We start from the raw sequence: 13,184 nt of genomic DNA, 5'->3' as shown, positions 1-13,184 counted from the left end.
GATGTTCGCCGGCACCTCGGGTAAAGAACAGCACGTCCAAACGTGGGTAAAACGAGTGGCCTCAACCGGTTCCCGGCACTCCAAGTCATTTCAAGCCGCGTTGCCCCGCCGGGCCGCCGGCAGATCCCGCACCGTCGCCCGCAGCGCAGCCACACCGACCCGGCAGCCGTGGGGGCGCCCGGCGCGGCGGGCGGCGGATGCTGTGCCCGGGACCCCTGAGCCCCCCGGCCGCAGCAGCCCCCTGCCCCCCGCGCAGGGCTTTGCACTTCCAGCCGGGGGAAGCTCCGCGCCGGCTCGGCTTTCTCCCGGGCAGAAAGTTGGGCCAGCGCCCGCCCCCGGCTGCCCCGCGGCGAGGCGGCGCCGGGGGGGGCGCGGGTGGCTGGGCGCCTCCCCGGGCAGGGCGGCGGGCCGGGGCCGGGGCGGGGCGGCAGGGCCCGGCCCCGCTGATGTCAGCCGGGACGGGGGAGGAGGGGAGGGGAGGGGAGCGGGGGGAGAGGCCGCCCGTGTTCCGGGTCAGGCGCGGGAATGCGCGGCGGTCGCCACCAGCAGCAACGCTGCGCCCGGCGCCCCGCGATGCCCCTGCGGGGAGGGCAGCGGCCCGCCGCGGAGCACTAGGGGGGCGCCCCCCGCTCCGGTTCCGGCTCCGGCTACCGCCCATTGTTCTCCCGGGGCCGCCGCGCTCGCCCGGGGCCGCTTCCCGCCGGCGGCGGCGCGGCGCTGGATGCGGGTTGTCGCCGCCGGCTCGCCGGGACCCGCGCTGCGTGGCGGCGGAGGGGGGCAGCGGCTCCCGCGGCCGGCGGGGAGGAGGGGGTGGCGGTGAGCGGCGGCGCTGCCCGCCCCGCGGCCCGGCCCCCCGCCCCCCCCCCGCGGCTGGGCGATGTTCCACTGCATCCCCCTGTGGCGGTGCAACCGCCATGTGGAGTCCATCGACAAGCGGCACTGCTCGCTGGCCGCCGTGCCCGAGGAGATCTACCGCTACAGCCGCAGCCTGGAGGAGCTCCTGCTGGACGCCAACCAGCTCCGCGAGCTGCCCAAGGTGAGCGGGGAGCGGGGGCGGCCCCACGGCACCGCGGCCAGGCCGGTCCCAGCCCCGCCGCCGCCGCCACGGGACGGGACGGGACGGGACGGGACGGGACGGGACGGGGAGGGGGGCGCAGGTGAGCCGCCCCGGCAGGTGCCCGCCGAGCTCCCCGGCCCGGCGCCGGCGGGATGAGGCGCCACCGCGCCCGCCCCGGGGCGGCGGTGAGGGGCTCCTGGACGCGCGGCGCGGGGCGGCCGGGGCCGTCAGCCTGCGGTAGTGACCGCGGGAGTTAAAGGAGGGTTAACGTTTAGCGTTTCACCGGAGTTTGATAGTAAATGCGCTCTCACGGGCAAAACCTGGAGATCCGCGTGTTGCGGGAGGAGGAGTGCTGTTCGGAGGGCAGAGGGGTTGGGGCCGGAGTCACAGGATGTGTGAACGAATATATGTTGTGATTAACATTCACGTCATCGGAATTACGAGACCTTGGAGGGTATGAAACCCTCCCCTTTTTTTTCCCCTTTCGATAGGTAGGATCTGCTCTGTACGTGGGAAAAAACAAAACCCTCTAGCAGAAAACAGTGTTCCTGTTTCTGCCTTCCACTCCTGGAAACTTGGTCATTCAAAACACGAGAGACGGACGAGCTTTTTCTTTTTTTTTCGGTGTAAGTCCTGCACAGTTGTCAATTTTTGCTTCTTCCACGAAAATGCGTAGCCAGGTTTTTGTGTATAGTGCTTTTTTGGTAGTATTGCCAAAGGTGAAATCACGTTCAATTCAACATGGTTTTGAGACGTCGAGGTGGTACCTGCCAGTGTGACTCACCGGCTGCCACTTGCTGGTTTTGCTGGAGGAACTCCATCAGAGTGATTCCAGCGAGGCACTGCTCGGTTCCAGGGATACGGAGCGAGTGGGAGGCATGCTCGGCTTCTGACTTGATGAACCAAGGGCATTCTTCAGTATTTACTCTTTAAACTTTGGACTCCTCAGAAGCCCTTGTGAGTTGTGGTTGGTAGTGTTTGACACTGGAGGGGAAGCGTTACCTGCAAGCTGCACCTTAAAAGTATGTGAACTCTTACTAACTTGGGAATCCAAAAAACTGAACTCGCTAGCCAGAAAAATTTTCAAAAGCACCTTTGTTTCTACCTGAATCAAGGTTGGTCTGTTTATACAGAAACTTAAACAGTCTTACTTTTCTTTTTTTTAAACTTGGTTCACTCTCATAAACTATCTTTTCACTCTGGGTAGTAAGAGTAATCATGGTGGAGAAATTTTCCTGTAGACAGTAGTAAAGATGTTCAGTTGAACAGACGTACTGAATTTGGCTTTTTCTTTTGTAAAACCTAGGTGCAAGTTTGCATCTTGTTGTGACTGAGCTCTTTATCCTTCTGAAGTAGAGCAAAACTGGTTTACATAGCCTCCGTGTGGGTGCTGTTTTTACTTCCAGCAGTTTCGACTGGCTCTGTGCACAAACTAGACTCGGGAGTCTCTTTTCTTTTTGTACTAGACTTTTCTTCTTAGAGTTGGCTTTCAGGCTTGTACACTTCTTATTGTGGGGGGTATGGAATGTGCTTGTGACTGGAAATCCCATTGAGACCTACGTCTCTCTCTTTTTTTTTTTTTTTTTAAATAATAAGTCTGCCACAAACTGGTTACTGTGTACAAATGTAAACAGTGATGTGTGTTGTTCATGGTATTATATGGTATTTATTTCTGTAAATAGAGTGCAACTGTTGTTCATGGTATTAGGTGATATTTATTTCTGTAAATAGAGTGCAACTATTCATTGTTTCTTATCTTCCTTGAATTGTAGTACATGAAATAGCTTTTTTTGTCCTGTCATGGCTAAAAAGACCGCTTCTTCCCATTACTTACATGTGAGTACATATGAAGTCCCATGCGTAAAAAATAGCTGAGGGGGTAAAAAAAAAAATAAAGCAACCTAGACTCCTTGGCATTGCGGAATCAAGCAAAAGTTGAAGTTAGAACATTTTTTTAATGTACATGGATCAGATTACAGGAGTGCCTAAATATACTGTAGGAATATGTTTGCTGGTTTTTAGCTGGACTAGGAGCAATCTGATGAAATGCAACCTCAGAAACATACTTGTAGTATCTGTTCTGAGTACTTTGTGCCTTGTCAGCAATGCAGAAAGGCATTTTTATTAGAGCTTCCTGCACAGACCTATGAACTTTCCTTGTCAGTTCCTTATTAATGTTTTCTCATAAATGGAATACAGTGCCATCATCTCAGATAAGTGTTGACTTTGTAGGATTTTCAGGTACGAAAATATAACTGCAATCCTGGATGTGAAACTAATCTATTGAAGGTGGAAACAGATGGGAAGACCTCTGTTTAACATTTCTACCAGCAAATAGTTTTAAAAGTTCTACTATAGGAATCTGTCTAGGAGAGTAGCGGTAGATCTCCCTGTGGAAGGTAGCTACAGGGTACAGTGTTCATTCCCCTTTATATTAATTGGGTAGTGTCAATGTGAAGTACAGATACAGAGTTGGAAATAGGTACGAAGAGCTGGGGTACACCATACCTCTTGCAGAGAAAACACAAGGGAAGTCATTAGGGCGTATAATTAACAAACTGTTAGGTCCGCATATGTCTTGGTGGTTGTTATGCCCTTAATCTACTGTAATGCATTATATTAATCTTACCTCCATTGAGTTTCTTCTCTATGTGCATAAAGGCAGTAACACAAAATCGAACTGTTTTTGGGCTCAGTTCAGGCCTAAGCAAGTCAGGAGACTTGTTTAAGTCTCAGTGGCTAGTTAGTTAGATGTCTTCCTGTACTTGATGAAGTCCTTAAGTTCAGAGTGATCTGTGCCCATTCCCGGTGAATCATCTGTGGGTTAGCTGGTGCCATAATATATCCTGTGACACTGATAAGGCATTCGTGTCACTGAGATAGTTGTGATCCTTCTTAGGAAATAACTGCTGTAAAGGCTCACCTTGAAATAGTGAAGAAGAATTGCCTTGTAGACTCTGTGATGTGCAGTGGAAGTTGCCATAGTTGTATGGATGAGGAAAACCCCAACTCAGATCACAGAATGTTAGGGATTGGAAGGGACCTCGAAAGATCGTCTAGTCCAAGCTCCTTGCCAGAGCAGGACCACCTAGAGTAGATCACACAGGAACGCATCCAGGCGGGTTTTGAATGTCTCCAGAGAAGGAGACTCCACAACATCTCTGGGCAGCCTGTTCCAGGCTCTGTCACCCTCACAGTGGAAAAGTTATGTTATGTTAATGTGGAACCAGATGCCCAGCTCTTCATTCTACACACTGGTAGTTCAGACCTCATCTTCCCAGTGCGGGCAGGTATGATCTGAATCCGCTATTACAGCAAACAGGAGCTCTTGTAATACTCCTCTGCAACCAAGGAGATAGTGGTGAGTTCTTTTCCCCACTTTGCCGTGTGGCAAGTCTGAGATGGTGATGATGGCTTTATCTCTAGACATATTTCCTTCCACTTGCACAATGTTTTTTGTCCTTTCAAAAGTAAAGCTTTTTGAGGCAGCTAAATACCAGCAAGTGACATGCTGGAATACATGGACTTGCTGTGTTTCTCTCAAGTTGATGGGGCAGCTAGTGTTGAATGCAAATGCTTCTTCCCTTCTCCCCTTTCACTCTGCTACTGTTTCTATGAAGTAGCAATCAAAGGTGTTCTTTGGTTGGTTTGCTCCAATACACCAGTAAAAGAATACACTCTAATATGCCCCAAACCCTCAATTTTGAGGTACAGAAGCAGTCTTAGGCTTTGTTTAATCTGCAGTCTTTACTAGCATACTTAAAACCTCTGTTATTCTAGAGGACAATAGAGCATGGTCTATGTTAGGGTGTTGCCAAAAAAGCCCAAGCAGAATACACACACACACACACACACACAAACCCTCTCAAAAGACAGAAGACAACTTAAAGAATTGCTGTAGATTCTCCGTGAGAGAGGACTAGCAGAAAGACTGAGAAATACTGCTCTGTTGTACGTTATGAGAGTCATCTGAAGTATCCCGAGGAGAGGAGGAACAAGAAATACACTTGAATTATTTTGAAAGAATTACTTTGTTCGTTTTATTTTTGTTGTGTTGGCTGACTAAAATGTATGGTGGAATTCTTCACCTCTTTCTCAGGGAAGAGGGGTACAAAGGGTTCATCTGGAAAACATCTGAAAATAAATGTCCAAGAAGCAGAGGAAGAGGTCTTTGCCCCCATTATTTTCACTCTCCCCTTGTTTGCTCCTTTGTGCATTAATGGATACGTGGACCAGGAAAAGAACTCAGTTACTCTGACCCTCTTTTCCCTAGAAATACCTTTTTTTCCTAAGCTGTACCTGTCAGCCTCTCAGGAATACAAGTAAATGACTTATATTTGTACAGTAATTTACAATTTTTTTAATATCATTTTGCTACTCCACAGGGATCCTTTTGGTTTCCCATGCCAGTATACTGATTCTTTCCCTAGGCCTCCTCAACTGCTCTGCTGGATCCCTGGATCCCTTCTTCCCTCCCTTCCCCACTTAGGTGATGGAGAACTTGTGCTCGTGTTGACAGCGACCTTTCTCTGCTCTTACCACTGGTGTCTCTGGCTCCTCGCCCCACATGTTCATATTTTCCCATCCTCCCCCGTCCTTGATGTCCCAGAATCTTACTTACTTCCTCCGACCTGAACGGCTCTGTCTGCCTTGTGTTTCTGATTCTTTGCTTCCTCTCCTGCACCTTCTGTGCCAGATTCTCGGCTGCCCTTGGAAACATTTTTTTTTTTTCTTTGCACTCTGCTCTTTCCCCTTCATTTCTGCTGCCTCCCAGGCTCCCTCTTCTGCTCCTGCCCTTCCTGCAGGATGAGCCAGCCTGGTGGGATGTGCTGGAGGAGCAGGCTGTGTACTATTAAGCTGCTGGTGGTTTTCCACAATATTGAGGTCTCTCTAGCCTTTCTTGGCAGATGTGGCTGTTTTCCCACAGAACAGCGATTTCTAGCTGTCAGCATGATTCTCACCACTTCTGCTTTACAAGACAAATTAAAGAGCTGCACCCTTCCATCTCAAAAGGAAAGGTTTTGTATAGGGCCTCTGGTGGAGTGTGGCTCTTAACTTGCTTAAATAATTCCTTCTCCTGTGTTGGATCCTAGGTGCCTTCTGTTGAACATTTAATGTATCTGATTTGATTGGAAAAAAAACATAGTATGTGGTCACCAGTGTGCATAGAATGACTTAAAAATGTAGTTTGTGGGGTTTTTTCTGAACCTGGACCATATTTTTTTTTCCCTTAGGAGTGAAAACTTTTCAACTCAAGCTGTAACATGTAGTATATCATTTGCTAAACGTCAAAAACTATACTTCACTTAAGAGTAGGCTTTCTGGCAAATTGCTTTGATAGAAGAAAATAATACATTCTGCATGATGCATTTCAATAGCTTCTGTAATGAAAAGCATCAGATAAAAATAAAATGCTTTCAATTCTATAGATCAGTCTGTAGTTGATGAAATGTTGTTTCCTACTCCAGTACACGAGAGTTTAAGAGCCAATACATCCTGTCAACTTAATTTCTCTGTGCATGGAATTTGCAGTGCAAAACTGGATCTCTGCATAGTTTTTTTTTTCTAGTGGTAAAAAAAAATAGAAATACCTTATGAACCTTTGAATGCAGTATTATATTTTGGCTTTTATATTAAATCACTAGCATTCTTTGTATTGGTGGGTGGTGGAAATAGCTTATGACTTGTTTTGCTGCTGTTTTGTCTTGCTGCTGCTCGATTGTTTTACTCCAAGGATAAAGACCACTTTCCCATGAGACTTTTTGCAGATGTTGTTTATGTGAAGACTACAATGGCAAAAAAATTAATTCAGAATTTTATGTATGCTCTTAGTTTAGCTTAAGAGTCTGCCGAGCTCTTCTTTTGGGAATGACTTTTATGTAGTGTTTGTAAACCTAATCTGATGCAACTCTGAATCGTTTCACTTCTCTGTTTGACCTTACAGATTGTATCTGTCATCTCTAACTTTTCTTCTTGGTGTTATATGCTAAAGCTTCTCTGTAGAGTTATCTGATTGATGTGAGACCCCTTCCCTGAGAGACCTGGTTAAACCCTGGCCTCCTCCTGTGCCCCAGTTTCTGTGTTAGAGAAGCTGATGGTGTGCTGCTGCTTGGCATTTGGCTTAGGCAGTGTCTGTATCTTTTTATTATGTATGGTGTTGAAATCCAGGGTGCTGTTATCATACCAAAATCTTGTGAAAGCTCCTTAAGAAAACGTCCCTCTGTTCTTTCCATACCACACCTCTTTCTCAGGGGAAAAGCCTTTTAAACTAAATTTCACTGTTCTACTGTAGCTTCTCCCATTATGCAACCATAAGCCTGAAAGATGCTTGCTTGGTCAATGGCCAGTAATCTGCAGTGGAAAGAGATGGTATCATGCTATACCTCTCTTTAAATTTGTGCTTACATGTTGTAACCATACCTTCTTAAGATGTAAACATCTAGAAGCTCTATTTCCTTTTTTCAAATGTATAGATTTCATTTGGATCACAGAGACATGGTGGGATATCTCACATGACTGGAGTGCTGCAGTGAATGAATACAATCTCTCTGAGGAGGACAGGCCAGGAAGGCAAGGATGAGGAGTTGCCCTTCATGTGAGAGAGCAGCAGGGATATGTGAAGCTTTGTCTTGGGATGGATGACGGGCCAGCTGAGAGCAGGTTGGGATTAGTGGTGACATTGTTTTGGCTGTCTGCCTTCTTCAGATAGCTGGAAGAAGCCTCATGTTTGCAGGCCCAGGTCCTTATGTAGGTCTTGAACCACTCTGACATCTGCTGTAAGGACAACACAGCAGGACATGATCAATCCAGGAGTTCTCTGGAGTGCATTGATGAATTCCTAACACAAGTGATCAAGGAGTCAATGGACAGAGGTGCTCTGTTGAATCTCATACTTATCAAGAAGGAAAGATAGCTTGAGATGTAAAGGTCAGGGTTGCAGTGGCTGTAGTGACCCTGGTCATCTTGGCTGCAGTGACCGTGAGGTGGGGAGTTCGGTATCCTGAGAGGCAGGAACAGGGCAAAAAGCAGCATCACAACCCTGGACTTCAGAAAACAAACTTTGGCATGTTCAGGGATCTGCTTGGAGGTGGTTGATAAGATGTTTATGCTGCCATTTACAAGGACATTGACAAGCTGGAGAAATGGGTAGAGGGGAATCTCATGAAGTTTAGTAAAGACAAATACAAAGCCCTGCATGCACTTGGGGAGGAATAACCCCATTCTTCAGTACAGGCCGGGGAACAACCATCTGGAAAACAGCTTTTCAGAAAAAGGCCCTGGGTGACCGGGCAGACTAGTTGACCGTGAGCCAGCAATGCTCCCTGATGGCAAAGAAGGTCAACGGTGTCCTGGACTGTGTTACAAAAAGCATTGTCAGCCCATGATCCTTCTCCTCTGGCCAGCATTGGGGAGAACACACCCGAAGTGCTTTGTCCAGTGCTGGGCTTCCCAAAAGAAGTCATGGGTGTACTGGACCAGGACCTGCAAAGGGCCACAAAAACTATGAAGGGCTTGGAGCATCTGTCATGAGAGGAGACAGAAAGATCTGGGATAGTTTAGCCATGAGAAGAAAAAGACTCATGGAGTCTTATTGGTGTATATAAATACCTGAGGAGAAGGTGTAAAGAAGACAGAGCAAAACTCTTTTCAGGGGTGCCCTGTGACATTAGAAGAGATGATAGGTACAGACTGAAACAGAGGAAATCTTATCTGAAATAAGAAAACACTCTTTTACTGTGAGGGTGGTCGAACAGGCACAGGTTGCCCAGAGAGCTTGTGGAGTCTCCGTCTTTGGAGATGCTCAAACCCTTACTGGATGTGACCCTGGGTGACCTGCTCTGGGTGGCCCATGCTTTGAGCAGGGGGTTTGGATGGACTAGATGATCTCAAGAGGTCCCTTCCAACTTCAACTGTTCTATGATTCTGTAGAGGGCAGATCAAGGATTTTACCTGTCTTTAATGCTGATGTTTTTAATGATGCAAATGGAGTCCTCTTTTTAACTGTTTATTCACCTTCAAATGTTCACTTGAGTTTTACTTTTAACATTGATAGTGTCATGGTGGTTTTGCACATCTTGCTGTAAATCCCTTGAAGAAATACCACTATATGATTTGAACAAGCATGTACTTCCAGTAAATATGAGAGAACTATGCCACTGTGTGAAGCTGAAGTAGACTGTATGCACACAGTAAAGGTGGTTTTACTGAAAGTTTAAGAATTTTTTTTTTCAGTATGACAAATGCGATGTAAAATACTTTCTAAGAACACATGCACCTTCACAACTTCAGTGTCTTAAGAATACTCACCTTTTGTAAACCTATTGTGAGACTAGGCAATTAGTACTAGTGTGCAATGCATGCTTAAATTATTAAAATAAATAATGGTTCGTAGAGAAGCAATATTGGATCCTTGTATTAACATCCCTCTAAACATAGAACACTGTGCTAAAGGCTCCAAATAAGTTTATTACAAGATAAATACCTCTAGTCTTTTTTCCTAGCTTTCAAATGCTTCTGTTGTACTGCTTAAGACTTGAAGAAAATACTATGCCTTTTGACATAAAATTTGAAAGACCACAGTCTGATAGGAGCAGAGAGAGAACTTAGTCTGGTGTCCTCTACAAAGTCTGACTTACCTGTTAATGTGTCTGAGATTATTCAGAAGATTTTGAAGTCTGCTTGGTTTGAAATATTTTGTAGCAGCAGGTTTTTTGTAGTAACAGCTGAGTTCTGATTTTTGACCTAAGTTGGAAGAAAGTAATTAGGTGGTTATGTTTTTCATTCTTCCCCCCCCCCCCCCCCCCCCCCCCCCCCCGTAAGGGGTGTATTGTTGTAGTATATTTGTAGCATTCCCTTCTTTGTGTGATGTACACGGATAAGAGGATAAGACAAGGCTTGTGGGCAGAGATTATACATCTGTAGCTCTAAAATACATTTTATGATTATACATAGAGTTATTTTTCTAATTATATCAGTTGGTCTAAAAAAAGATATTACCTCCTGCCAACAATCTTGTACGCTGGAAAAATACATGGTACAAATTCATTAGTGAGATTGAATGTGGGGTTTTTTTGTTTGTTTGTTTCTCCAAATGGCAAATGCAGTTAACTGCATTGAATCCATATTTTTGTTGTAGCAGATGTTTCCTGGGCTCTCTTAACGGCAGAGGTAGTCTCTTCCACTGCTGTACTCTAATGGCTGTGGCATCAAGTGCTCTTTAACCTTTGTTGCCTCTGCTTAATTGACATAAAAGAGAAAGTAAATCCTTGCCTGCCAGGAAACAGTATGAGGCAACCTATTCAGTGCATCGCTCAGTAGAGCAGCATTTTGATTCAGTGCTCTAGAGTATTGGTTTTTGAGAGTAGGTAGTCCGTTGTTCGTTTTTTAAAATGGATGGTAACAACTAGGAGCTTCAGTTGGCCCATCTTTGACTGTAGTTCAGAAAACGGCAGGTGCTTTGGAAATATGGGCCAGAAATGTAGTGTGTAGATGTTGAATGCCAGCTTCAGCGAGGCATTGATTATCATTTTTGCTGTCTCCTGTAGACCCTTCTGCCACAACCCTTCTGCCTGGCTGATTGTTCATATCGGGCTTTAAGGCATCGGTTGGAGAGGGAGATAGCAGTTGCAACATCTGTTTTTGTTTAGGGTACATGAGCATGAACTGTGATCTTTCATTAATACTTTATCTTGTCATGATATCTAGTAATTTTATTCATGTTTTGTTTGAATTCCGTGCTTGACCGTCTGTTCCTATGCTGTCTTCCATTAATATTTGTGATGACAAAGTTGGTGCTAGTGTACCTCAAGACCAAAGTACAGCTTCAGTGTAGTCCACAAACATGGTTTGGGCATGTGAAACAATAATTCACTATGCCAAAAATCTGTAACAGTTCTGGTTTTGCCATGAAACATGTGAAGACATAGTTAGAGATCTCAGCTGTGTGGAGCAGTTGTCCATTTGCCAGCTTTTCACCTAGCAAGTGGGCAGAGGTCTGCATACTGAGGTCCGTCACCAGCTGCTGCTGCTGCATCTCCTCATGGCTTGAGAGGAAATTCATTAGCTGTTTCCAGTAACACTTTGATACAGAGTCATCACCTGCATGATGACTCTGTGGTGCTACACTGTGAATTAGTCCCTGCCCTCAGAAATCATTTCTGTATCTCACTTGGTACTTTATTTGAAAATTAAAGTGTGTTTGGCCCAAAGGATCACATGGGTTACGTATTTGTGAAACCCTGTTGTCCTTGTCAGCTGTCCCTGCTTGTGGGTGAAAGCAAGTGGAGTGGCTTGAGGGATCTTGGTGTTAATAGCAGGCTTTGTGGGAGATGCCAAGCTGATAATGACCGTGCTAGACTTCACTGGAGTTTGCCGGGAGCTTGTTACACACTTCACAAACTGGAGTAGGATCCAGCTTCCTCAGCGTTTCATTGTGCAGTCCTAGTTAGGATGTGCTTCTAGGTGAAGCTCTTGCTGGTTTTCCTCAGTGCTCCCACTACTGTCAGAAGTCTCTGCGATGGATTTTAATACAGCAATGTACAGGATTGCATCTGAGATTTTTTTTGGTTTTTTTTTTTTTTTTTGCTTACAAGGTGGTTGTGGCTTTTGACTGGGGGTGCCTCACAGCTTGAGTGAGGGCAGGGTGCATTACATCTTGCTGTGAGTGTAAGCGTGGCCCTGGTTTTCATCAGCTCCAGGCTGGTATGTCTACAGGCTGACTTTGCAGTAGGAGCAATGTCTGAAATCCCACCAGCTAGTTAGCACAGGTCATTGAGTGTCTTGTGCTCTTGGAACCCTTGGCGCTGAGTGTCCCCTATGGATGTTTTTTCAAAGAGTTGACTATCCATGATTTCTACAAAAGTGATGTGGAGGAGGAATGAGGAAAATCTCACCCTTCCCTCTTTGCACTTCTGACAGATAGAGGGAGTGGGTTTGTGTGTGTACCTGTACCAGAGCCTGGTTGTTGAACACTTCCCCAGGAGGCAGAACACTTGAATGCCATGCTGCTTCTGTCTTACGTGATTTAATCCTTGTTCTCCTTGTAGCATCCTGACCACCCAGCATTGTGTTCACCTAAAGAAAGGTTGGGCTTGCCCTGCTCTCTTGCTGAAGCTGTGCAATGGTGCAGGAAAAATAATAACTTCTAGGGGCAAAAAGCAAGTGATTTGGGACCTTTTTGGGGAGCTGGAGAGCATCGTGTCAGCCATGCTGCGAGGTTATTTCGGGGGTTTGTTGCCTTTTCTTGTTCACTGCTTTCCTTTCCAAATCAAATTGCAGCTTCTGCTTGTGTTTGCCTGAAGAAAGACCTTTTTTTGAGGTATTTCTGAGGCAATATGAAAAGGATGGGGGAAGGATTGATTGCAATTTCCCTTATCTGGTGACTGAAGGAGGACATGTAGCTGGTGAATGGAAGTGAACAAGTGAAGTGAAGGCTTCTTACAACATAAGAGACGAAAATGGAACCAACCTGAAGTACGATTTCAAGCAGGACTGCAATTAGGGGTCAAACTATGTTTAAATTACTGTGTGTTGCTTTTTAACTCTAAAGCGCAGCTATCCTTTAGCTGGTCAGTTATAGGTTTGGAAAATGGGTGAAATAAATATAGATGATGTTTAAGAAACAGGGTTAGTAATGTGCTGTGTCTTCGTAGTTTACTTAATTCCTGCTCGAATATAATGCTGTAAATTCCTAAAGAAGCCTTAAAAGCTGAGGCAGCATGCATATGTTGAAAATCTGTCTTGGTATCTAAGGGAAACTTGACATAAGAGCAAGTGCTCACAGATTTTTAAGCTTGTCAGCAACAGCTCAAATGCCTGCACCAAAAAAAACCCCAACCCCTCTTTCTGTCCTGTGTAAATATAACCCTGAAACTGGAGTTAATTTGCAGTTTTCTTTCTCCTCTCCCTCTTGTTCTAATTTCTGCTGCTCATGCTGGCCCGTCTCGAAAATTAGACGGTGGATTTCATTAAAATCTCTAATTCTGTTTGCTGCTAGTAGTGGCCTTTTTATGGAAACATTTTGCTTAACACAGTAAGCATTTCGTTATGCTACATGTGCCAAATGGGTTTGAAGTTTGACATGTCTAGCACTGGAAAGGCTCTAGCAGTGAGACGTTGCTCCTCCCCT

At 45.8% G+C, this 13,184-nt stretch overlaps 1 protein-coding gene across 1 annotated transcript in view; it reads left to right on the top strand.

The window, feature by feature from the left end:
• Positions 1–877: 877 nt before the first annotated feature.
• LRRC1 (leucine rich repeat containing 1) overlaps positions 878–13,184 on the top strand; it is a 72,198-nt gene continuing 59,891 nt past the window's right edge. The window contains exon 1 of the mRNA XM_086461524.1: positions 878–1,036. Within this exon, the coding sequence (XP_086317650.1) occupies positions 878–1,036 (159 nt within the window). The remainder of the gene's footprint in view (positions 1,037–13,184) is intronic.

This window comes from Leptosomus discolor, chromosome 2 (assembly GCF_034619465.1).
Source record: "Leptosomus discolor isolate bLepDis1 chromosome 2, bLepDis1.hap2, whole genome shotgun sequence".
NCBI lineage: Eukaryota > Metazoa > Chordata > Aves > Leptosomiformes > Leptosomidae > Leptosomus > Leptosomus discolor.
This window is presented reverse-complemented; position numbering and strand designations above follow the sequence as displayed.